The sequence below is a fragment of the Narcine bancroftii genome, chromosome 4, assembly GCF_036971445.1.
Source record: "Narcine bancroftii isolate sNarBan1 chromosome 4, sNarBan1.hap1, whole genome shotgun sequence".
Taxonomy (NCBI): domain Eukaryota; kingdom Metazoa; phylum Chordata; class Chondrichthyes; order Torpediniformes; family Narcinidae; genus Narcine; species Narcine bancroftii.
Genome location: NC_091472.1, coordinates 63,348,509 through 63,375,356, shown reverse-complemented (window position 1 = coordinate 63,375,356; position 26,848 = coordinate 63,348,509). Strand labels below are relative to the sequence as shown.

General features: G+C 36.9%; 1 protein-coding gene across 5 annotated transcripts in view; it reads left to right on the top strand.

The window, feature by feature from the left end:
* The window catches only part of LOC138760627 (proteasome activator complex subunit 4-like), a 190,373-nt gene that overhangs the window by 72,211 nt on the left and 91,314 nt on the right, over positions 1-26,848 (top strand). For all 5 annotated transcript variants that reach the window (XR_011355761.1, XM_069931418.1, XM_069931416.1 and 2 more), the window contains 10 exons: positions 2,021-2,088; positions 2,530-2,745; positions 2,910-3,067; positions 4,809-4,904; positions 5,677-5,732; positions 6,740-6,796; positions 8,226-8,281; positions 8,661-8,759; positions 13,741-13,803; positions 13,945-14,040. Coding sequence is in view for 4 of the 5 variants with exons in the window: in XM_069931418.1 (XP_069787519.1) it covers positions 2,021-2,088; positions 2,530-2,745; positions 2,910-3,067; positions 4,809-4,904; positions 5,677-5,732; positions 6,740-6,796; positions 8,226-8,281; positions 8,661-8,759; positions 13,741-13,803; positions 13,945-14,040 (965 nt within the window). In the remaining variant the exon portion in view is untranslated. The remainder of the gene's footprint in view (positions 1-2,020; positions 2,089-2,529; positions 2,746-2,909; positions 3,068-4,808; positions 4,905-5,676; positions 5,733-6,739; positions 6,797-8,225; positions 8,282-8,660; positions 8,760-13,740; positions 13,804-13,944; positions 14,041-26,848) is intronic.

Sequence of the window (26,848 nt, the reverse complement as noted above, 5' to 3'; positions counted from 1 at the left end):
GGTACTTCAGTGTTTTGTCCAAAAATAGTTCCACTATTGGTCCTATGACCATTTTTTTCAGATATCAGTTCACAATGTGATGGTTAAAAAATGGTTTGAAATTACAGACTGGCATGGTTAACGTAGTGCTATTTCAGTGCTCGCGACCTTGTTTCGAGTTTTGTCTGTAACGAGTTTGTACATTCTCTCAGTGTCAGAAAGGGTTTCCTCCAAAAATGTATGGGGTTTGTAGATTAATTGGTGTATTTGGGTGGCTTGGGCCCATGGGCTGGAAGGGCTTGTTATCTCCAAATAAACATTTTTTAATTACAAAATGAAAATAGTTAAATGTTGGCCACTATGTCAGTGCTCACTTTCGATTAAAATTAAAAATTGCTTTGCGAGTGTTGCTTTCTCTTTTAGTCTATTTTTCTCTTCACTTTTAATTTGGTACTGTTATTTTTTTTTACAGTTTTTACGTTTAATCTTGTTTGCAGTCTACTGTGGTATGTTGAATATACAAATTTAGTTTTAAGTATCTGCAGAAATTTGATAGTGCTGCAACTAGAATGAACTATTTAAGGAAGGCCCTTTGGTAGTTTCAAAGCCGATATTTCCAAATACGAGTCATAGAGTTCGACAGCGCAGAAATAGGCGCTTAGGACCAACTTGTCTTTACCCACCAAGCTAATCCATTTGGCTGTATTTAGCTCATGTCCCTCTAAACCTTTCCCATCCATGTCCCCGTCTAAATGTCTTTTGAGCATTATAATTTTTCAGGCTACTACCACTTCTTCTAGCAGTTCATTCCATTTCCTCTCCAGGGGTGAAGAAGCTGCTTTTCAGGTCCCTTTTAATTTTTTTTCCCCATTCACCTTAAATCTATGCCCTCTAGTTTTAGATTCCCCTACTCTAGGGGGGAAAGACTTTTTGTCTCTTTACCTTATTTATGCCACTCATGATTTTATAAACTTTTGTACTGTCCCTCCTTAGCCTCCATTGCTTGAGGGAAAAGAGTTCCAGCCTATTCAGCTTCTTTATAATTGAAGCCTCCAGTCCTGGCAACATTCTCATGAATCTTATGATACTCCCAATGCAGCCTCACCAATGTCTTGTCCAGATGTACTCCTGTATTTAATGTCCTCACTGATGAAGGCAAGTGTGCTAAATGCTGTCTTCCCCACCCTGTTTATTTGTACTGTCATTAACAAATAACCCTTCAACTCTATCCTCCATGAATGGAAAAATATCAGTGCAGGTTCATTAGGTATATGATTGTTTGCTTCATTCTCCTAGAAATTTATGTTATCATCAAACCTGGCAGCTTCACCATCTGGGAAATTGCAGAGATGAATCTAAGTGCTGGAATAGAGAAATACAGTACTGTTCTGTTTCGATATAAATATGATTTCAATGTAATCACTGGATGAGCCTAAATAACTTTAGGTTTGTCAGTATGGATTGCTTTGTGAAGGGTTGTATTTATCATCAAAATTCTGAGAAGAATTAGAGAATAAATGTAATGGATGTAGTTTCTGGATTAAAAAAAATCATATGGTATATCAAGAGAAGACCTAACTTGATGTTTAGAATTAAAAGAAATAGAAAATTTCTAAAACTCTGCGAGCTGGAGAGTTGAAAGCAAATGCAGCGGTAACTGAAATTTTCAGAGAATAAAGCATGATTATTTGTGATGACACTGTCCAAAAATTGAGAGTGAATAGTACCTGTAACTTACTGATGATACCAATTAGTCTTAGGTCTATTTTTGACAGTTAAACATGTGTATGTTAAACATGAAAGAGTAAGTTCTCATGGTAGACTGAAAGTCGGGTACAGTTGAGATGGAGAATGGTCATGTTTCTGAAAATAAAACAAGGAGAGAAACTGCAAGTTAGAAGGGAGGAAAACACAATCGTTAACATAGTCATCTTTGTCCATCATAGGAATTTTGATCTGTGATTGACTGCAAATCTGCCTGTTTGGGAAAGAGGAACACAAAATAATAAGATGTATCAGGATTATTTTTCATTCTTTATAGATGATGATGTATTACAGGAACAGGAATTGGATAAGGATCTGCTTTGGAATCTCCAGCTGTTGTCTGAGGTAAACCTAAGATGGTTCAAAATAGATCATGATCAAAAAGGTGAAAAACTTGAGATTCTCCTGACAGAATATGTAGTTGACGTCACTTGTACAATCACAATGCAGTGTTTAAAATTATATATTTTTAGTTGAGTTTTGTTGTTTTCTTTAGATTAATGTGTTTTAATGCTTTAATGTTTTAATTTTTTTTGTACCTCCATTACTCATTTCCAGTTTTTGAGTGAGAAAATGTAACAACTAATCATCTCTTATTGTATATCATCAGAAGTTTTTATCAGGCCAGGACCAAATCAAAGCTTGATATCTGATCAACCAAAATGAAAGGAGACATTTTCTCAGCAACACAAAATTAGCTAAAAAAAAATTAAGTTTGTAAGATGCTATGTCCATAATTCCAAGGTAGGAATATTTAATGCAACACTTAAATATCTATTTTTTCAGGTAACACGTGTAGATGGTGATAAGCTGCTGCTGTACAAGGATCAACTTTTGAAGATTCTGCAGCGAACACTGCACTTAAAGTGTAAACAAGGATACACTCTTGCTGGAACTTTGTTACATCATCTTCTTCGTTCAACTACATTAATCTATCCAACAGAGTACTGCAGTGTGCCAGGTGGTTTTGATAAACCATTCACAGAATACTTTCCCATTAAGGTATAATAGTTATTAATATGATAAAAAATGTTATCTGACTTTGTACTTTGGTTTAACCAAATGACTGAAGCATTTTTCCAATTTGAGTGCGTAATAGAAATAAAAATATTGTTGTTAAGTAATTCTATTCAACTGTCTTCTTTTGACCCAAAATATGTCTGAAGGATTGGGGGAAACCAGGAGATCTATGGAAGTTAGGGATTCAGTGGCATGTACCTTCTGAAGAGGAGATTACTTTTGCTTACTACTTGTTGGATAACTTTCTTCAGCCTGAGCTCTCCAGGCTCCAACGGTGTGCTGATGGAGAAATAGAAATGTCAAGGTTTGTCATTATATTAATTAAAAAGATATTCCTTTTGAGAGTAATGAGAGGGAAAGATGATCTAATAGAAAAAAATAATCTCATAACATTGATTTTTTTCTTGTTGATGTTATTTCTACCCTGTCAATTTTACATAGGATACATATTTTTCTCTCAGTACCTAGCTCAGTACCTATCTTGGTTTTCTATTAAGATCTAATTATTTTAGTTGGCTTAACAAAGTGGTGTATATGGGTTATGTAAACATGAAGTCATGACCCTTTGACAACTTCTGTCTGATATAAAGTGAAGATGAGGTATGAAAGTGTAATATTTTCCAGTAATTAAAAAGGTAATACTGCTGAAAAATTGGCAGGAATAATGGTAGGAAATTTTGTTGTCTCTGGATTAACTGTTTCTGTGCTCAAACATCCATATACTACCTTTTAACATTCACATGACAGTGGCTTTATTTCAGTATTTTAATTTATAATATGAATGTATAAGAAAATACAAATGGCGTGAATTCCAGCGACAAACTTCTGCCCCTTGTTGTCTTTTACTGTCACAACTTTTATGTCTACGATGAGAACATCCAGTGTAAAGCTGCATCTTTGAACTAATTGATGAATATTGCCATGACTTGTTACCAGCAAGATTTTATAAATCTTGAAACTGTACACCCAAATCCATTGTTTTCTGACTTTGATTTTCACTCTTACTTTCAGCTCATTTGTGTATTTAGGATGTCTATCAAATATTTCTAGGATCCATTCTTCAACCCAATAAACCCCAATATTCATTGTGACACTCAGTTGTTTCTTCAAAAACTAATGGTTTTCAACTTGGTTTTATCCTGTGTTTAGATTCAAATTTGCCAGATTCTGATTCGACCCATGACTCGTCATTGATTCTTTTGTTGTTTAATTTGCTAGCCCGACAAATATTGTTTTATCTCTTCCACACAATTTTCAAACTCACAACCCTTTTTTGGATTGCGTTCAATATTAAAAGGCCAATTTTTAAAAGCGTTTTGTTATCATTTACATGTGCCATTAGTTTTATGTCTCATTGATCACAATGAAATAGACTTTCAAAGTACATACAGCACTAATTTTACTTCTCATACTCCACAGAATTGGCTGAAAATTTTGAGTTCTCTTTGAATGTGTCAAAAACTTACTTTTCTGAAATCTTCAGAAATATTGTGATCTACCAAATTAATTTCTTTCCTGCACCCATTGAACCCACTCATTGGGCTCAAGGAGTCTGTTACCTCTCCTGGGAAGTGACCCCATTCGTGACTTGTAAGAAAATTTAGAGTTGAATATCAATTGTTTTTTTTTGTGCAAATCCTTTTGCTTGGTTTTTCCATTTATTCCTCTGATCAGATCCTCTCTCTATCCCTCCATGCCCTGTTATGAATACCCCTGCCATATCCAGAGAAAGTTCTCATCAGTCATTAATGTGTTTCAAGTATCTTAATTTGTTTGCAGTCTTTGATATTGTTGAGTAGAACAATATCTAAGCAGATCTTGTCATCTCTTGGTTGCATTTCCATTATTTCACTTTGATCTCTCCAGATTGACTCAGCAAATTACTTGATTCTGCCCTGTGTGTTTTAATTGTCTAGTCACAGTGCTTCAGAATCATGTGAAAGAATTTTAAATAAAAAAACTTACATTTGAATGGTTAAGTATAATTATTTAGACAAATATTTACATTCTTTAAGAAGTATAATTGCTTCCACTTTTCTCCTCAGGGATGATATTCACCAGAGTTTGTGTATTGTACAGAACTGCCTGATGGGCTCAGGGAGTCTGTTGCCTTTCCTGGGAGGTGACCCCATTCATGACTTGTAAGGAAATTTAGAATTAAATATCATTTGTCTTTTGTTTGTACGAAACCTGTTGCTTGCTTTTTCAATATATTCCTTTATTTTGTTTCTTCCCATTATTTACATTAATATTTTTCTGCGAGTGCTGGGTATGTTCTGTAAAAGTTTGTAAGGATCAGTTTTTCACTTGTGAGCAAAAAAACAAGTCCGAGACTATTTGGGCATAGAAGAGATTACATTTGAATCAGGTAGCTACCTGCTATCAGTGACTGTTTATTTCATTTTGAGTCTTTTGGATGTCACTCAGAATAATCTATCATATTTTCCCTTAATCTGTTGTCATAAAGCAGGTTTATTGTAATGTTCTATATGTTAAAACAGTTTACTCTAAAATGGAAAACTGTAGATTGAGCTCAAGATAGTTAAAATTTTACGCAAAGATTTGTCAGAAAATGAATACTCCAATGCTACATGGAGTGTGCATTGAAATGTTTTAAGTGGAAGTACAGTATTTTGAAATGCTGAGTTTCATTGAGAGTGCAGGATTTTCCTTGCCTTTAACATTCTATGCAAGTGAGTTATGCAAAATAATTTGTGCAATTATTTGAATATAATATTCCTGTTCATTAATCTTGATATTTGTATTTTTTCATTTTTGAGTCACAGGTTTATTAAATTATGCTGATGTTTCCATTTCTTGTCAGAATGTTTCTGATGAAGTACTGATATCTGTGTTCAGGTTTTGGTGCATGTTCTTTATAATGTTTAAAGATTTACATTTTTTGTTTTGCAGAGCTCCAACTTTGATGTCTTTGGATGAAACCAAACTTTGCACTGGTGTTAATTATGGTATGTTGTAAAGTAAATTAATTTAGTAGATGCTATGAATCTAAAATTAAAATAGAACTTACACATATTATATAAGTATTTGTTAGTACATAATGTGCATTTCTTCATTTTAATTTCAGGATCTCTTAACATAATTTGCAAATAAAGAAGTAAAGGAACCACATATTTTGTGCATTATGTTGGAAAATAATTTTGCTTGATAAAAATTGAACTTGAAAATTCTATTGATGATTTTCCTTAATAATTTATACAGTGTACAAATGGCAGAAATTAAATTAATCGTGATTTATTTCAAATTATCATGTACAGTGGAATTGGAAGATTCATGTAATAATAGATTTGAGCGGCATGGTTGTCGTAGCAGTTAGTGCAGTACCTTTACAGTGCCAGTGATCGGGTCTGGGGCTTGAATCATGAGCTGTCCATAAGGAGTTTGTACATTCTTACTGTATCTGTGTGGGCTTTCCCCAGGGACTTCAGTTTCCTCTCACCATTCAAAACGTACAGGGGGTGGGGGGTTGCTGTGGCTCAGTTGGGTATAAATTGAGCGGCATGGACTTGTGGGCCGAAATGTCCTGTTATCATGTTAAATTAAAATTAAATTAAATTAAACTAATTTAATTTAATTAAACTAAATTAAATAATATGTCTAAATTTAAAGGCAGATTCGATCACACTAACTACAGTCAGAAGAAATTCATAGAAATCTCTATTTTTGTCTCTCTGCATGTGTAAAAGTAGATTTTTTTAAAAACTCCATTACTCTGTTTTATTGTATACATTCACAAATTTGTGTTTGAGCGTCTGATCGTTTTGGGATAATGCTCAGGAAAAGCTTATTGTAATTGTGTTGAGACTGAAACTCAACCAAAATTATGTTATACTTTCAGATTGTGTACAATTTCAAAAATAGCTCTATGACATAAACTACCCAATGATTAATTTTATGCCCCTGAAGAACAATAATGGTGCCAATTCTCATCTGTGCTCAAATTTCTACTTTATAGATTCTTCAAGAGAAAATTACAGGGAAGTGATTGCTCAAGTCATGAGAAAACTGCTACGTATGTATCATAAAGAGAGATAGCTAGCATTGATTTGCAAGTTTTTAGATTTTTTTTAAATTTTGTGGATAGGCTGCATCTGGTTAATGTTCCATGTTAGCTGGGGATCAGTATTATAGCAGCACTGTATTACGAGCCCAAAGGACTCCAAAAACCAGCAGCAATAGAAATTCACCATGGTTACTTAAACAATTTTCTTCATACACAATAATGAGATCAATATTTAACTTATTACTATTAACCTAACTTAACCCTTTCTAATTCTCTGGTGTATGCAATGTGTATATGTTCAGGAAAGTTCTTTGTTTCACTGTCCAACCATTCACTTTTCACTTCTCCAAGTTCACTGGTATTAGGCAATTTTCCATACTGTGCACAGAATTTAACATTTATGATCTTCACCAGGCTCTGGTGCTTTAACTTAAATTGTTACTGCAGAAGGTTTGTTGGTTTCAGAGAGATATTAATCGTTTGTTGGACATAGACAAACTGATCTCCTTCAATCAGCTACTTCAGTGTCTTGCTGAATATAACCTCTTCTTCCAGGTTACCACAGGGTTTTTTTTTTCCCCCTATTTCAGGAGAAACACATTAACCAGTCAATTCCTCTTGTAATTAATTAAAAGGGTTTAGAATAAGCTGATCTTAGAACTCAAAACCTGCCTTCAAATGGGGTTTTATAGCGGAAGTGCAAAACTTGCACCCTCCAACACCAACTCCTGTTGTAAATGACTTCTCTTCCTTTCTCCAAAGAGAAATCACATGTTTGTTTATCCTCTTTCTGATTACAAAAACAACATAACCCCTCTTTGAACAGCTAACTTCAACCAGACTTAACTCCTGATGCCAACTAGAGATCTGTTGCTTTTAGAGACAATAGTCCATTTCAATTCCATCAACATCAGTCCAATTAACACCTACTTGTGAAATCCTTCTCCAAAGCAGTTCCATTATCTCTGCAAAGTCACTGTAGACTTGTAGGCTCCACCTTAGGCATAGCTCTTGCATTTTAAATGAGGGATGTCTTTTATGAAATGTTCATGTACCTAAACTAAGCCTCCACAATCTACACCTTTTTTTAAAAAAAATTATCGTAATTTTGTTAACCCAATCCGTAACAACTGGAATAGCATGTGTGGACATGTGCAACTGCACAGTTTATGACCTCTTTTTCCTGTCATCTTGATGTATGGCCACATTAACTAAATTTCTAAATGTCAACCGTCTATTTTGCTTTTTGGGCTAATGGTAATTGCATTAATTTTTCCTTGAAATTCTCCATGATCTAAAAGGTTCTTTCCAAAATTCCAAGTTGATCACAACTGGTCAGGAAGAAGAATATATTTTTATTTCTCCTACTTAACAAGAAATTATAATACAAACATCAAAATTATGCAAGCAATATTCAATATATATTTCTTTTCTTTAGATCACATGTTGGATAACTCTGAAGATGACACTAAATCCTTATTTGTAATAATTAAGGTGAGAGTGAAAATCATTTTTGTTTGTTTTATGGATGGAACCATATTGCTTGAGAATCTTGGTTTATTTCTAGTTATATTTGATCTCATTGCTTATATCAGTTGGATTCTGGCTTTGTCATCATCAAATTCAGTCAAGTTGTTCCCCACATTTTTTTTCCCAATTTCTATTGATGGAGATTATGCACTTACGGTGGTTTGGTCATGTATGTGATGTGCACAACCACGATTATTTTTTGAGTGTCACCATGTAGCTTATCACTTGAAGAATGCTGCAGGACAGAGGGGTCGGTAATATGCATGTGGAACCACTTCTTACATGAGGAAAGGAAATGGCTGCATTTTACTGCTGTTAACAAGTATTATTATGTTAATTTCAGATAATAGGAGACTTGCTGCAGTTTCGAGGTTCTTATAAGCACGAGTTTGACTCCAGATGGAAAAGCTTTAATCTTGTGAAAAAATCCATGGAAAACAGGGTGAGGATGACATTTAAATTTAGTAACAGGCAATTTCGGCCCATAAGCCAATGTTGCCCAATTACTCCCAATTGATCTACAACCCTTGTTACATTTTGAATGTGGAAGGAAAGTAGACCCTCTGGGGAAAACCCATGCAGAAATGGGTAGATCATTCAAACTCCTTACAGACAGTGTGGGATTCGAACCCCCGTCCCAATTGTTGGCGCTGTAATAGTGTTCTGTGAACCATGCCACCCATGGTTTTTAACTATCTTTGAATAGAAATATGTGTCCTATTTATTATCAAAGGCTTGGATAGCTCAGATTTTGTTTTAGTTGTAATAAAATGCAGAGTACTTCTTTTCTATGCATCTGGGAGATGGGCATCATTGTAAGATGAGAACCAATTGCCTACCTCTATTTGCCCTTGACAAGTTGGTTTTTGAGCCACCTTCTTGAACTGCAGTTTAATGTTATTAATAATTCTCATGTGTTACTAGATAATGAGTTATGTTGCTCAGATCCAGCAATAATGAAGGAAAAGCAATGTGGTTGTCAGTCACAATATCGTCCACCATTGTTCTCTGTGTTTGGGATTATTTGCTTGAAGGGTGTGGTCAGAGAATACTAGCTGATGGGGGGAGAAAAAGTTTAGGGAAGGATATTTGGTATAATTCAGGTGGACTGTTTGACTGTTTGGAACTACATTCGTTAATTTGACTGGAGAAGAATATCGTTTGGTGGGTTGGTTGGGTGGAGAATGGTCAAGAATTAAGTCATTATTTGTGGAAAGATTTTTGGAGCCAAATACGTAGCAAACCAAAGCTCTGGCTTGCACCCATAACATTTATTAACTCCTCAAATATAATAATGATGAGAAAATTGCCAATTGTATTTACAGTGTTTCTTTCAAATGGCATTACTTAGTTATTCTGTGATGGTGCAAATACCTGCCTCACCTTCGACAATGTCCAAATTCTGACATATCACATGTTTGAATGTTATATTTATTGTTGGAGAGCATCTCCTCATTTAGAAAGGTGCAGTTCTGTATGCAACAAAACAGATAATGACAGCCAATAATGGGAAAGTTTCTGGAGGAGACTTTGAGAGACAGGATCTCCATTTGGAAAGGCAAGGTTAGAACAGGGATAGTTAGCATGGATTTTTGCAAAGAAAATTGATTTAAATTAGATTCTTTTGAATAGGTGTTCAAGAAGATGACAAGAGTAGGGCAGTAGGTGTCTACATGGACACTAGGAAGGCCTTTGACAAGATCCTTCATGAATAGCTGGTCAAGAAGGTTAGATGACATTGGATGCAGGATGAGTTAAATATGTTAAATATATTTAGTGCTGTTTGCTTCATTGAGATTGCTCTGGTCATTTACAAATAAAATCCACAGGATTGTAATGTATTATTACTGGTTATCCTTCTTGCCCTCTGAAATTTGGCATGCAATTATTTTCCATGTTGCTTATGCTCTATTCACATCTGCAGCTTCTCACTCCTGCAGAATTACCTTTTGACGTTCTTCAGAAATCAGAATCAGGATTTATTGTCATGAACAAATGATGAAATTCAGTGTTTTGCAGCAGCATCAAAGTGCAAACATATAAAAAATAAAATTTAAATAATAATAGTACACCAAAAGTAAGGCAGTGTCGTTGGTTCATTAATTATTTAGGAATATTATGGCGGCAGGGAAGAAGGTGTCCTTGTGCTGCTGAGTGCTCGTCGTTAGGCTCCTGTACCTTTACCCTGATGGCAGCAGAGTGAAGAGGGCACGGCCTGGGTGGTGGGGGTCTTTGAGGGTAGAGGCTGCTTTTTTAAGACACCACCTTGTGTAGATGTCCTAGATGAAGTGAAGTCTAGTGCCTATGTTGTCACAGGCCAAATCATTTATTATTACATCATTTATCATTTCCACTCTCTTCTTCAAAACTCTGTACTACTTTACTAGTTCAGAATTACTTAGGCCAAACAGCAGTGAATTATTTTATGGTTTCTTTTTGTTATTTATTTTTTTAGCTCAATTTTAATCGTAAGAAGTGTCTTCTTAAATAGAAATGGAAAGAACTAAAGCCATATTTAGCAGCACATGCTGTTGACTCTGCATTTTTCTTGCTTCAGATCAGAACTTAAATATGTGCAAAACTGTCATGTTCTCTTGGATAATTACCTGTACATTTAAATCATAGCCATGCCCCTTATAGATTTCCACCTCTGCCCATTTGACATACAACTTCTAAAACTTTTCTTACATTGTTTTCACATCCAGTCTTAATTTTTCTCCACATTATTCTTCATGATACCTTTTTCTGTTCCTAAGTGTACAGCTTATTTCAAGTTTATTCTAACATATTTCCTCTGAGTTTAAATATTCATAATTAATTTTAAAATCCCATTGTTCCTAAACTTTTAACATGTTTTAAGTTTTTTTTTTAACTCTTCTGAACTACCTCTGATCATCAGTGATCCATCAGAAAGCCAACAGTGAAGTTTTGATAGAGAATCTTTAATACAGGTAATAGATGAAATAGAATGAGAAATTTCAGTCATAGAGACATCCAATAGAAGGTAAATTTTCTGGACAATCCTTGGACCTTTTAACATTAAATTCCACGGTTGTCTGGGAGCAAGTCCTCAGGATCTGCCTTCTGGTTATTACTTGTGGACCATACTGTTTTTGAAACTAATGCCAGCCAGACCTCCAACATGAGTAGACTTTCAGGATTGAAAATGTATAGCTGTGGATATTGTGTATATGGTATGAATAAGGCTTGCATTCCCGAGAAGTTTAATGGAGGATTTTAATAGTGGATTTTAAAAGGATTTACCAGAATAGGTTGAGTCAGGGATGCCCAGAAGTATGGGAAACTTTATAACTAAACCTTGATCCTTCTCTGGAATTCCCAAGTGAATTTCCATTTTTTTTTTTTTGCTTTATATTTTTTAATCCAAGTTTAGTTTTTCCATTAAACTGTTTGTAACTGTTTCACTTGACATGATTCTTTTTGCCCCATCTAATTTGGGAGTGCCCTTTGGGCATTCTACCATGGTTGAAAGGGTTGTATAAGTTCAATTTTTTTAATGTCATACTACAATGTCTGTAAGCAGTCACCATATGAGTATACTTTTAATCTCTTCAGCCTGTTTTGTAGTTCTTTTACCACCTCTCATATTGAAGCATGGCTCCATATTTTAAAATTTGCTACTCTGTTTACTGAATTTAAGTAGCCTTCAAATTGCTCATTTGGTAATCCTGTCCAAATATTTAATTCTTCACCAGCTTCATCAAATTCTAGGTCACCAATACTTTGTGTATTTTCTCAGTTATTAACTTATTTTATGTTTTGGATTGTGATCAGAATCCTGGGCATGATTTCCTGATACATCTCAAAACATCAGTACATCTCTCCAAGTTGTAACCATTCCCATTAACAAATCATTGCCACTTCCCCTAACTCAGCTAATTCTTTATCCAATCCCATATCATGTAAATATATACATTTAAACAAATAAATGCCCATCTTAGGAAAATCTTCCTTCAAAATATATTTAAAAATGGGGGTTTGGCAATACCTAACTTTATATTTTATTATTGAGCAGCTAATGTTAGATACATTACTTTTTTAGATTCATCATATGGAAAATTTAACTACATTAAGTTGGATTAATTTAGAAATCAAACCTACTAAAAAATATTCTTTTCTTTCGATTACTTTTTTGGCATCCAAATTAACTGATAATTTTGTTGTTTAGACATATATTGAGAATCTGGTTTCAATTTAGAAAACATATTGGGTATCATAGATTTTTATTAATTGGTCCTTCCTTTTTAGGTCATTCCTTTTTTTAAAAACGTTCGTTCAAGATAGCGGTTATCATCAGTTAGGTATCTAATCTTTTACAGATATTTTTACTGACCAAAATCTTGCTTCTTTTAAACAATTGTCCACCAAATTTAAAATACCTAGACATTTTTTTTTTGCTATTTAACGTTTAGGAACTTTTAAAATTCTTTCATTTCGAAGCTTAGGGATGATTTATAATTTTCATCCTAATTATAAAGGGGTGGTATCTGACCTTTATGAATTACTTTTATATTCTAGGGATATTTCCCTGGACAGAATTAAAAAACTGTGGGAAAAAGATTTTCAACAGCCGTTTTCTGAAACTACAGGGAATTCTATTCTGAAATGAGTACATACATCCTCTCTTTGTGCTAGACATTCATTATTATAATTTAAGGTAGTACACTGAGCCCACTATTCCAAAGTTCAATTTGCTAAATTCTATTCTAATCTCTCTTCTAAATGTGATAAATATTATTACTGAAGAAGGTATCATGTTTTGGTTACGTTCTTTTCTTTCTAATTTTTGGGAAGGGGTATTTCGTATCTTGTCTTTAGTTCATAATGTTAATTTGATTCCAAATCCTTTTATTGCTCTCTTTGGAATAAATGGGCCATCTGGTTTAATTCTGACTGCTTCACAATCCCACGTAGTTGCCCTTATTGCAAGAAGGGCCATTTAATGAGATGGAAAGATGCTGTCCCTCCCATTCATACTCAATAGTTGTCCGATATGATGGCATGTCTGACTTTAGGAAAAATTAGATATTCCACTACTGAAATGAATCTTAATTTGGCTTCTTTATAGGATTCTTTTCTTAATTATTTTCAAAATGAGTAAGATTAACTAGTTTTTGGTTTTTGTTTACCTTCCTTTTTTTTATTATTAGTTGTGGACTGTTTATGTTAGTCAGTAGCCACCAAAGGAAGGGGATTGAATCGGATAATTAGTATAGTGTTTTTCTTTTTATCTTTCTTTTTACTATTTGTATTGCTATACAAGAATTGCTAATTATTTTATTGTTATGTACCAATAGAGTATTTATTTGATAAAACCAATAAAAATATTGAAAAGGTAAATACGTACATTTTACGGTATTGTATGTTTCTAGAGTATTATTTTTATTTTTGTGTACATACAGCTTCATGGGAAAAAACAACACATCCGAGCACTGCTAATTGATAGAGTTATGCTGCAGCATGAGGTATGTCCATTCCACATCACTGATCCTGATGGGTGTTTATCCCACTAGGTTGAATAATTTTAATGGAATAGCATTTGAGAGAAATTTGAAATATTTGAATGTGATGAGATGAAAATTAATTTATCATTCTGTTGTGTACAGCTACGAACTTTGACAATTGAAGGTTGTGAATACAAAACAGTTCACCGTGATCTGATGCAAGATCTCCTGCTATTGTCAACAAGTACCTACAGTCAGGTAACCTTTTTTAAATGCTTGTGATTATATTTATGAGCTCTTTTAACATTTATTTTTATACTTTCTGTATGAAAGCTGAATGTATCCACATCTCATTTTCATTATTATAATTATTTTTTCAGTAATTAATGATATTCCTTTCATTTGGAACAGTTTCAACAATTATGTATGTGTGATTAAATCCCAAACTATTACAGTTTAGGCATAATTCTGAAAAGTCCATTTTAAATTTCAGCATCAAACATCTTATGTAGAACTTCTTTTGTAGAGCCGTTTTCAGAGCAATGTTTCTTCATACAAGTGATTTTGCAAACTCCCTCTTATCGTGCCTAAGAAGGTTTAATTTGGGGGGAGTGACAGTGGCTGTGCCTCCGGCACGAGGTCGGCCCCTGTAGCTCAGAAAGGGAGGGAAAGGAAGAGGAGGGCAATTGTGGTAGGAGACTCCATAGTTAAGAGGACGGATAGGGGATTCTGCGGACGCAGCAAGGAGAACCGGATGGTGGTTTGCCTCCCTGGTGCCAGGGTCCGAGATGTTGCTGCTCGTGTCCCAGATATCCTAAAGTGGGAGGGACAGGAGCCAGAGGTCGTGGTACATGTAGGTACCAATGACATAGGGAGAATTAGAGAAGAGGTCCTAAAAAGTGAGTACAGGCAGTTAGGTAGGGAGTTAAAAAGAAGGACCGCAAAGGGGGTAATCTCTGGATTACTCCCTGTGCCACGTGACAGTGTGAATAGAAATAGGATGAGGTGGAGGATTAACACGTGGCTGAAGGGGTGGAGTAAGGGGCAGGGTTTTAAGTTTCTGGATAACTGGGACCTTTTTTGGGGGAGATGTGACCTGTATAGTAAGGACGGGTTACACTTAAATCCCAGGGGGACCAGAATCCTGGCAGAGGTATTTGCTAGGGCTACTCAGGATCCTTTAAACTAGAATGGTTGGGGGGAGGGAACAAAATAGTACAGAGCAGTAAGGAGAAGGTTAGAATGAAAACAATGAAAGTTTGTAGTAAGTATTTGAATATGGATGGGCAGGTGATAGAGAAGGGAAATGCTCTGGAAGAAGATGAAGGGCAATTGTCAGGAAAAGTAAATAATGTTGTTCTTAAAGATGAGGGAAAACAGGGATTAAAAAATGGGAAATCCCTGAAATTCATATATTTTAATGCCAGGAGTATTGTAAAAAAGGTGGATGAGCTGAAGGTGTGGATTGATACTTGGAAGTATGATGTGGTAGCGATTAGTGAGACATGGTTGCAGGAGGGATGTGATTGGCAACTGAATATCCCTGGGTTTCATTGTTTTAGGTGTGATAGAGTCGGAGGGGCAAGAGGAGGTGGGGTTGCATTGCTTGTCAGGGAAAATATTACAGCGGTGCCTAGGAAGGATAGATTAGAGGGCACATCCACGGAGGCTATTTGGGTGGAACTGAGGAGTAGGAAAGGAGAGGTTACACTTGTAGGGGTGTATTATAGACCACCCGGAGGGGACCGAGGCCTAGAGGAGCAAATCTGTAGGGAGATAGTAGATATTTGTGATAAGCACAGGGTTGTAATTATGGGAGATTTTAATTTTCCACATATAGATTGGGAAACACATTCTGTGAAAGGAATGGATGGGTTAGAGTTTGTGAAATGTGTGCAAGATAGTTTTTTACAACAATATGTAGAGGTGCCGACCAGAGAAGGAGCAGTGTTAGATCTACTGTTGGCAAATGGGATGGGTCAAGTGACGGAGGTTAGTGTTGGCGAGCACTTCGGGTCCAGTGATCATAATGCCATCAGCTTCAATGTCATTATGGAAAGAGAGAAATCAGGGCCAAGGATTGAGGTTTTTGATTGGGGAAAAGCTAGATTTGAGGAGATGCGAAAGGACTTGCAGGGTGTGCATTGGGACAATTTGTTTTATGGGCAGGATGTAGTAGAGAGATGGAAGTCTTTTAAAGATCAGATTTTGAGAGTGCAAAAGCTTTATGTTCCTGTTAGGTTAAAAGGAGGGGCAAAAGGTTTGAGAGAGCCGTGGTTTTCAAGGAATATTGGAAACTTGGTTCGAAGAAAAAGGGAGGCGTACATTAGATATAAGAAGCATGGAGTTAAGGAGATGTTTGAAAGATACATTGAATGTAAGAGGAATCTTAAGAGAGGAATTAGGAAAGCTAAAAGAAGGTACGAGAAAACTATGGCAAGTAGGGTGAAAACAAATCCAAAAGAGTTCTACAAATATGTTAATGGTAAGAGGAAAGCTAGAGACAAAATTGGTCCCTTAGAAAATCAGAGTGGAAAACTGTGTGTGGAACCTAGAGAAATGGGGGAGATATTGAACAGTTTCTTTTCTTCGGTATTCACTAAGGAGAAGGATATTGGGAGATGTGGGATAAAAAAAGCAAATTGGGTAAATATGGGGAATATAGAGATTACAAAAGGTGTAGTTTTAAGGCTTTTGAAGAATATAAAGGTGGATAAGTCTCCAGGACCAGACGGGATCTTCCCCAGGACATTGAGAGAAGTGAAGGAGGAAATAGCAGAGGCTCTGGCGGTAATTTTTCGAATGTCATTAGATATGGGGATAGTGCCGGAGGATTGGCGCATTGCGCATGTGGTTCCGTTATTTAAAAAGGGTTCAAGGAGGAAGCCTGGCAACTATCGGCCTGTAAGTTTGACGTCTGTGGTAGGTAAATTAATGGAGAAAATTCTTAGAGATAGTACTTATAAACATCTGGATAGACAGGGTCTGATCAGGAGTACTCAACATGGATTTGTGGGAGGAAGGTCATGTTTGACCAATCTGATTGAATTTTTTGAAGAGGTGACTAGGAATGTGGATGAGGGTAGCGCAGTGGATGTTGTCTATATGGACTTCAGTAAGGCCTTCGATAAGGTACCACATGGAAGGTTAGTTAGGAAGGTGCAGTCTTTAGGTATAAATTTTGAGATAGTCAAATGGATTGAACATTGGCTGAAAGGGAGAGGCCAGAGAGTGGTAGTGGATAATTGTCTGTCAGGTTGGAGGCCGGTGACCAGTGGTGTGCCTCAAGGATCTGTATTGGGCCCATTGTTGTTCGTTATATACATTAATGATCTAGATGATGGGGTGGTGAATTGGATTAGTAAATATGCAGACGATACTAAGATAGGTGGAATAGTGGATAATGAAGAAGGTTTTCTAGGATTGCAGAGGGATTTGGGCTGCTTAGAAAAGTGGGCTGAAAAATGGCAGATGGAATTTAATGCTGATAAGTGTGAGGTGCTTCATTTTGGTAAGAAGAATCAGAATAGGACATATGTGGTAAATGGGAGAGCATTGAGGAATACAGAAGAGCAGAAAGATTTAGGAGTGACGGTACATCGTTCCCTGAAGGTAGAAACTCACGTGAATAGGGTGGTGAAGAAGGCTTTTAGTATGCTGGCCTTTATCAATCATTGCATGGAATATAGGAGTTGGGAGGTGATGTTGAGATTGTATAAGACGTTGGTGCGGCCTAATTTGGAGTTCTGTGTGCAGTTCTGGTCGCCTAATTATAGGAAGGATATAAACAGAGTGGAGAGAGTGCAGAGAAGGTTTACCAGAATGTTGCCTGGGTTTAAGCATCTGGAGTATGGGGAGAGATTGGACAGATTGGGTCTTTATTCTTTGGAGCGTAGAAGGTTGAGAGGGGATTTGATAGAAGTATTTAAGATTATGAAAGGGATAGACAGAGTGGATGTGGATAGACTATTTCCGTTAAGAGGAGGAAAGATTAAAACAAGAGGACATGAGTTAAGAATTAAGGGGCAGAGGTTTAGAGGTAACATGAGGGGGAACTTCTTTACTCAGAGAGTGGTAGCTGTGTGGAATGATCTTCCGGGAGAAATAGTGGCGGCGGAGTCAATTGTATTATTTAAGAAAAGGTTGGACAGGTATATGGATGAGAGGAAGATGGAGGGTTATGGACATTGTGCAGGGAGGTGGGATTAGAAAGGGGTGTTTGGTTCGGTGCGGACTAGAAGGGCCTAATGGCCTGTTTCCGTGCTGTAATTGTTATTATTATTATATTATTATGGAATCTGCTTTTCATGATGATTTCTTTCTTAAGCAAGAGTGACCTTTTTTCATGAGGCTGCCCTCTTAGAGGCAGTCGGAGTGGCTATTTCATTTAAAATACCACTTTTGCTGTTCCTCATTTTATTATGGAAAACACAGGCAGCCTTCAAGATCAAGATTCAATTTATTATTATAGTAATAAAACAGAGACATATTACATTAAATTTCTTTTTGTCTGCTGCAAGGCAGACAGATTCACCATCGGCAGGAATTGACTAAGTGCATCTTAAAGTCTTACAGTCAGAGAAAGAGAACCAAAAGAGTATTCCCCCCCCCCCCACAAGAGTCGCAAAGTGTCTGTAGATTTGTCTCCAGCACCTCCGGAGTCCTCGTAGCCACACAGAGTCCAGTCCCAATCATTGGCAACCCGAGCTCCAGAGCGAGTCTCCCAACAGTAGTTTCCAGCAGCCCACGTCTTCCATGGATTCCTCTGCTCAGGTCACCAGCAGCCCTCTGCATGCTGCAGAGCCCCCTTACTAGTCCGCTACCGTGGTCACCATCCCCCCCCAAAGAGTGTCCTCTGCTTCTCCTTCTCAGATGGGTGCAATCTTCCTGTCCTCTGGTGCCCTGCTCCAGTCCTTCGCTTCCCCGGAGTCTGCAGCCCCTCGTGTCTGCTACCGATTAGTGGATGCCGCCATTTTGGGTGCAGACCCACGGCTACAGAATTTTAATTAAAACCACTGACGGCTCCCTCAGTGGGCCGTTCAAACCCCTTGCAGTGCCAACGGCAGTCGACTGGGTGGCTGGACCCCACGGGAGTGCTGCATCTCCGCTCTCTCACTCCTTGTGGGTCTGCGGCAACACTGCTGCTACAGCGGCTCTGGCAGCACCGCCACCTTCACCATATTCCTTCTTTCAAAATAATTTGTGGTTGCTTTTCCAATTCTGTTAATACAGGATGACCTTCTCTTCTTCATCTGATTAAAAAATGTCTGATTTTGATTATATATTCCATACAGATCTTTCATGTCATATGATATCATATCATAACAGCCTTTGAAATCCTTCTGAACCTTTTAACATCTTCATGCTAAAAAGCATAATTGAATGTTTGTCTTCCCAAACTTAAAATCAAAGTAATTGTTTGATGTTTCTCTCCTGCTTCTGAGTAGTCTAAGGTTGACCAGGTAAATGCTTCGTAAGTAAACAGTACATTGTTCTCAGTATTTCAAGAACCATCATAAAATTGTTCATCTCTCTGGTTCAGCTTTAGTCACAGCAGACATCTGTCTCTGAGATGATGTCAGCTGCCTTCTTGAAAGAATCTCTGTTTTAAAAATGCAAATGTCTGGTCTTTGTGCCTCTGAAACCAATCTCACAAAATAACTTACTAAGGAATATATTTAAATCTTTAACTTACTTTATTAAGATATATATTTTTTATAACTAAAGATCAACATAAATCCTTTACACCTCCATCCCACAGAGAAAATTTTGAACTTCCAAAAGGTCAAAATTTTAAAAACTTCAATTTTTCTTGTAAATACTACACTCTAAAATTATACAATGCAATACAGGCAAATATAACACTTATCTTTTCAATAACATTGCAAATCTAACATCGTGAAAGGCAATCAGTAATGACATCATCCTTGCCTTTGATGTGCACCATTATTAAATTATATTGTTGCAAAATTAAACCAATTCAATAACTATCTCTTCTTACTTTTAATTTTACTCAAAAACACCAAGGGATTATGGTCAGTGTACACAATAATTGGTCCCATAGCAATGCAAAGAAATACTTCAAAATGTTGCAGAGCTAATATATGGGACAATAATTACTTCTCAATAGTAGAATAATTGTTTTGATCTTTATTGAATTTCTTAGATAAGTAAGCATCACCATCATCCCTTATACAGAACTTGCTGCATCCTCACTGGCATTGACTGCCGGAAGCAAATGGCTTCTCAAAATGAGGTGATTTAAGTACAAGTTTATGACATAATATGTCTTTCAGTTTGTCAATGCTTCCTGACACATTGCTGTCCAAATAAACTTTTCACTCTTCTTCAAAAAATTAGGGCAAGAGCAATGTCAGCAATGTTTTTACAGAACTTCTTATAATATCTACCATTCCTAAAAATCTCTTCACATCTTTCTTACCCGTGGGTACAGGAAATTCAGAAATTGTCTGAATTTTGACCTGAACAGTCTCCAATTTTTCTTGGCCAACAACAATGACCAAGTTAAGTCACTTGAACATGACAAAATTCACTCTTAGTTAAATTAACAGTAAGATTGGCTTTCAAAAGTTTATCAAACAATTTCTCTTTAAAATTACTCGCAGAAAAGTCTGCTTGTATTATTTCATGATCCTCAACCCTTTCAGTTTTTTTACAATCAAGACCTCTGGTAAAGGCTGTTTCTGGCTAACATCCAAATTCTCAAAATAAAGTTTTAACAAGTTGACAATGCAAGTCTGTGTGTCCTATCAGGTGTTTAAACTATGTAGTTAACTTATTTACCTTGGATTTTATCTCATCAGGACCTGAAAATCTTGCTCTAAGAGGATTAGAAATTGTTGGGGACAGAATTAACCCTTTATCCCCGGTTTAAAAATTCTCTATCGAGATTTTCCTGTCGTATCAAACCTTCATATTACCTTAGCCATTTTTAAATTCTCCTCAGCTAATTTACATACTTTTTGTAAATGATCTTTAAACTTTGAAACGTAATCCAACAAGTTCAACTGCACATCCTCAATAACCACTATTCTTTAGCAACATTAAAGGTCCCCTAACTTCGTCCAAATAGGACTAAAACTTAATGATCCTTGAACAGATTCCCTTTCTGCAAACAAAAGTAAATGAACACCTTCATCCCAGTCTGTCTCATTCTCACAACAATAAGTCCTCATCATAGTTTTTAAAGTTGAATGGAACCTCTCTAAAGCTCCCTGAGATTATGGATGATATGCAGATGATGTAATTTGTTCAGCTACTAACTGCTGTAACGCATCTGGCATAAAGTTACTTCCCTGATCTGACTGTATTTCTTTAGGCAACCCAAACGAAGTGAAACATTTCACTAGAGCTTCAGACACAGTTTCACTTTAATATTCCTAAGTGGTATGGCTTCGGAAAACCTGGAAGATGTACATATCATAGTCAACAAATATTCATTTCCAGATTTTGTTTGAGGCAATGACCAATACAATCCACAATGACTTAAGAAGAAGGTTCTCCGAAAACAAAAAATAGGTTTTAAAGGTACAGCTGGTGGACCTTGATTAGGTTTCCCCACAACTTGACAAGTGTGACAGGTCCTACAAAATGTCTTAACAAATTTTCTTAAATTGGGCCAATAAAATTGTTTCATAATTTTATAGGTGATTTTCTTTACTCCAAGATGCCCACCTTCGGGTGTGCTGTGTGCCAAAGTCAAAATTTCATCCATATAATCTTTAGGAACTACAACCTGATGAACAACTGCCTATTCTTCATTAGCAGGAATCTCGTGTGACCTCCATTTTCTCATCAATAAACCGTCATTAAAACAATATCCAACTGGCACTTTCTTAATTTCCTCATGCTTTATCTCTAACTTCAGCAAGATCAGTATCTTCATTCTGTCTTTCTATTAATTATGCTGTGGATAATGACATGCTTTTGCAGCTGTTGTGCATTGTCACAGACTTTTGACCCTTTTAAATCAATTTGTACATCACTGGTTTCACTGGCGTTTTCCCCATCACCCTTGTAACTGCACATGCTGGATATGCACCAATGACTAGCTTATATGTTAATTTCACTGCAGGGACAACTTTACCCTCTGCCAAATCATTTCCTAATAACAACAAAATACCATCTACTGGTAAATTTGATCTGATCCCTATTTTAACAAGTCCATGAACTAATTCTAGTTTCAACATTGTTTTGAGTAAAGGAATTGACTCCGAATTACACCCCCGACCGCGAATCAAATTTATTTCACCTATGTCAGTTTTTATTGCGAAACTTCAAAACACTGACTAACACAAATGACTGAGCTGCCCCACTATCTGAGCATTTTCACTGTTACCTGTGGAGATCCCTCCTCTAATGAAACTGTACCCTTTGATCCTTCCTAATTTTACCAGCAAATTCTTTTTTCCTTCCATGTGTTTCATCTCTGAATACAAGCATATGCTGCTGTTTCCAGTCTTGCTATAAACTCTTTCTGAGATAGTAAGTCTCTGAGATGATGTCAGCTGCCATCTTGAAAGAATTTCTCTCTTTCTCTCTCTGTTTTTAAAATGCAAATGTGTGATCTTTGTGCTCCCTAAACCAATCCCTCAAAATAATTTACAAAGAAATATATTTAACTCTTTAACTTACTTCACTAAGAAATATATATTTTATAACTAAAGATTAACGCAAATCTGTAACAAGCATTGTTCCTCTCATTTGTGTGTGGTGTTAGTATAGTGATGCTTGAGACCATGGGCATATACTATATGTCACCAAAGGAATGGGGTGAGGAATTGAAATGGATGGCCAGTGGGAGATCCCTGATATTGCAGCAGAAAGAGCCAAGATACTCAACAAAGTGCGCCCAGTCTCACTGATGAAGAGGAGACCATAACAGTACCACTGGATGTAGTAGATGACCTATAAATGGAGCCAGATGCGTATGCATTCTTACGATTTTTTTTTACCCCCAGCTTGTTAAACTGTGTACCTCAAGCTAACTGTCACAATTTACATACTCATAGATAGATCATTAGATATATCCCTAATATCCATTTTCCAGTTGAGAATGCTTAATTTTCTTATCATGCATCATTGGTACCTTTCAAAGATCTTTAATCTTGCAATCAAATTTGTGTATCATTCTCTGTATTATTGGTATCATCAAGATGTTGTATCGCACACTACAAATTTTGGATGAATCCCTTTCATTAGAATTTTGTAATGACACTGATGTACCACAGCTTACAAGCAAAGAATGCACTCACTTGTTTCTTTCATGAAGTCGACTTTCCTGTTTTTTTAATTCATTAGACACAACATTGCATTCTTCACCTCCTCAAACACCACCCAGCTAAACTCCTCTGACCTTCTCATTGGCTCACTACCACATGGTGGTCCTAACAGTCTCACTCTTCTCCTGACGAAGGTAAGTACACGACCATGGCAGCCTCCCCCCTCAGCTTCTGAGCTGTGCAAGGAGGTGACTGATTGGCACTGTCCCGCTACATAGCGGTCCAGAGGGTTGACAGCTCAGCCGACTCGTACGATAGTGCATGACAGGCGATGCACGGTCTGACTGGCAAGGGTATGACGAGTCCTCTGATTCTGAACATGGACCATCGATGTGCACCGGCTTCAACCTGTTGATGGAAACTGTGTCAGCTTTTCCATTCCTGTCAATCACAAAAGTCCTCAAATGAGACCTGAAAAGGACCATTGTAAATGGGCCAAATTCGAAGACTGGGAACAGTTCAAGATGCAGCAAAGGAGGACAAAAGGATTAATCAAGAGGGCAAAAATAAATTACGAAAGTAAGCTTGCGGCAAACATAAAAACCAACTGCAAAAGCTTTTATAGATATGTCAAGAGGAAAAGATAGGTGAAATCCAGAGTAGGTCCCTTGCAGTCAAAATCAGGGGAATATATAATGGGGAATAAGGAAATGGCAGACCAATTAAATTCTTACTTTAGTTCTGTTTTCACAAGAGAGGATACAAATAACCTCCCAAGGATGTTCGGAAACACAGAGACTAATGCAAGGGAGGAGCTGAAAGAAATCAGTATCTTTAAGGACATGGTCTTGGGGAAATTGAAGGCCGATAAATCCCAAGGGCCTGATAATCTACATCCTAGGGTACTTAAGGAAGTGGACATTCAGATAGCAGATGCTTTAAGAATTATTTTCCAGAACTCGATAGACTCAGGATCAGTACCCATGGACTGGAGGGTAGCTAATGTTACCCCACTATTTAAAAAGGGGGGTAGAGAAAAAGCGGGGAATTATAGGCCGGTGAGCCTTACATCAGTAGTGGGCAAAATGATGGAATCCATTATTAAGGATGTAATAGCGGAGCATACGACTAGCAGAGAAGGGATCGGACAGAGTCAACATGGATTTACGAAAGGTAAATCATGCTTGACAAATCTATTGGAATTCTTTGAGATGGTGACAGGTAAAATAGATGGGGGAAAGCCAGTGGATGTGGCGTACCTGGACTTCCAAAAGGCCTTCGATAAGATCCCACATAAACGACTAGCATGCAAAATCAAGGCTCTTGGGATTGGGGGCAAGGTATTGATGTGGATTGAGAACTGGCTGGCAGATAGAAGACAGAGAGTTGGGATAAACGGCTTGGCAGGCAGTGACCAGTGGGGTGCCACAGGGATCTGTACTGGGACCCCAGCTGTTTACAATTTACATTAATGATCTAGATGAGGGGATTGATTGTAATATCTCCAAATTTGCAGATGACACTAAGCTAGGAGGGGTTGTGTGCACTGAAGAGGGGGTCAGGAAGCTCCAGTGTGATTTAGATAAATTGAGGGACTGGGCAGATACATGGCAAATGCACTACAATGTGGAAAATGTGAGGTTATCCACTTTGGTAATACAAACCGGAGGGCAGATTACTATTTGAATGGCAATAGATTGGGAGATGGGGAAGTGCAGAGAGACCTAGGGGTTCTTGTGCACCAATCACTGAAGGCGAGCATGCAGGTACAGCAGGCGGTTAAAAAGGCAAATGGTATGTTGGCCTTCATATCAAGAGGGTTTGAGTATAGGAATAAAAATACCTTACTGCAGCTGTACAGAGCCTTGGTGAGATCACACTTGGAGTATTGTGTGCAGTTTTGGTTGCCTTATCTGAGGAAAGATGTTCTTGCAATGGAGGGAGTGCAGAGGCGATTCACCAGGCTGATACCTGGAATGGCAGTAATAACTTATGAGGAAAGGTTGCGCAATTTGGGATTGTACTTGCTGGAGTTTAGAAGATTGAGAGGGGATCTCATAGAGACATATAAAATTCTGGCAGGACTGGGCAGAATGGATGCGGAAGGGATGTTTCCAATGGTGGGGGAGTCCAAAACCCGGGGCCATGGTTTGAGGATAATAGGCAAACCATTTAGGACCGAGATGAGGAGGAATTTCTTAACCCAGAGGGTGGTGGATCTGTGGAATTCATTGCCACAGAGGGCAGTAGAGGCAGGTTCATTGAATATATTTAAGAGGGAATTAGATATATTTCTTCAGTTTAAGGGAATTAGAGGTTACGGAGAGAGGGCGGGGACGGGGTACTGAACATTAAGATCAGCCATGATCTCATTGAATGGCGGAGCAGGCTCGGAAGGCCGAATGACATACTCCTGCTCCTATCTTCTATGTTTCTATAACTAGCCAGATCATAGAGCGTTGTGCTTAGACTTGAATTTAGAAACTCACCAGGCGTTTCTTTTAATTTATTTTTCACACTATGAACCATATTAACCAAAATACACACAAACATTTCCCTCTTGAATATACACAGTGTCATTTTCTCCCCTCCCTCCTTCCCACTCCCCTCCAAACCCATTAAACATTCAACATATACAATACAATAAACCCATTAAACAATGTCATCACACAATGAAAATAAACAAGAAAATTGTGTCATCTACTTTTACACACTGTCAGTGCATTTTGTCTTCTCATTCTATCATTTTAGGGGGTGGACGTCTGCGGTAGGCCCTCTCTGTTTTGTTCCATGTACGGTTCCCAAATTTGTTTGAATAATGTCACTTTATTTTTTAAATTATATGTTATTTTTTCCAATGGAATACATTTATTCATTTCTATGTACCATTGCTGTACTCTCAGGGTCTCTTCTGATTTCCAGGTTGACATTATACATTTTTTTTGCTACAGCTAAGGGTATCATAATAAATCTTTTTTGCACTTCATCCAATTTGAAGCCTAATTCTTTACTTCTTATATTACTTAGAAGAAAGATCTCTGGATTTTTTGGTATGTTGCTTTTTGTGATTTTATTTAATACCTGATTTAGATCTTCCCAGAACTTTTCCACTTTCTCACATGCCCAAATTGCATGTACAGTTGTTCCCGTTTCCTTCTTACAGCAAAAACATCTATCTGATACTGTTGGGTCCCATTTATTTAACTTTTGGGGCGTGATATATAGCCTGTGTAATCAATTATATTGTATCATGCGTAACCTTGTGTTTATTGTATTTCTCATTGTTCCAGAGCATAGCTTTTCCCATATTTCATTTTTTATCTTTATGTTTAGATTTTGTTCCCACTTTTGTTTGGGCTTACAGCTTATTTCGTCATTTTCTTTCTCTTGCAGCTTGATGTACACGTTTGTTATAAATCTTTTAATTATCATTGTGTCTGTAATCACATATTCAAAGCTCCTTCCTTCTGGTAACCTCAGTCTGCTTCCCAATTTGTCCTTTAAGTAGGTTTTCAGTTGGTGGTATGAAAACATTGTACCGTGAGTTATACCATATTTGTACTTCATTTGTTCAAAAGATAATAAATTATTTCCCAAAAAACAATTTTCTATTCTTTTGATCCCTTTTTTCTCCCATTCTCTAAAGGAAAGGTTATCTATTGTGAAAGGGATTAGTTGATTTTGCGTCAATAAAATTTTGGTAGTTGGTAATTTGTTTTTTTCCTTTCTACGTGAATCTTCTTCCAAATGTTGAGTAAATGGTGGAGTACTGGTGAACTTCTATATTGTACCAGTTTTTCATCCCACTTATAAAGTATATGTTC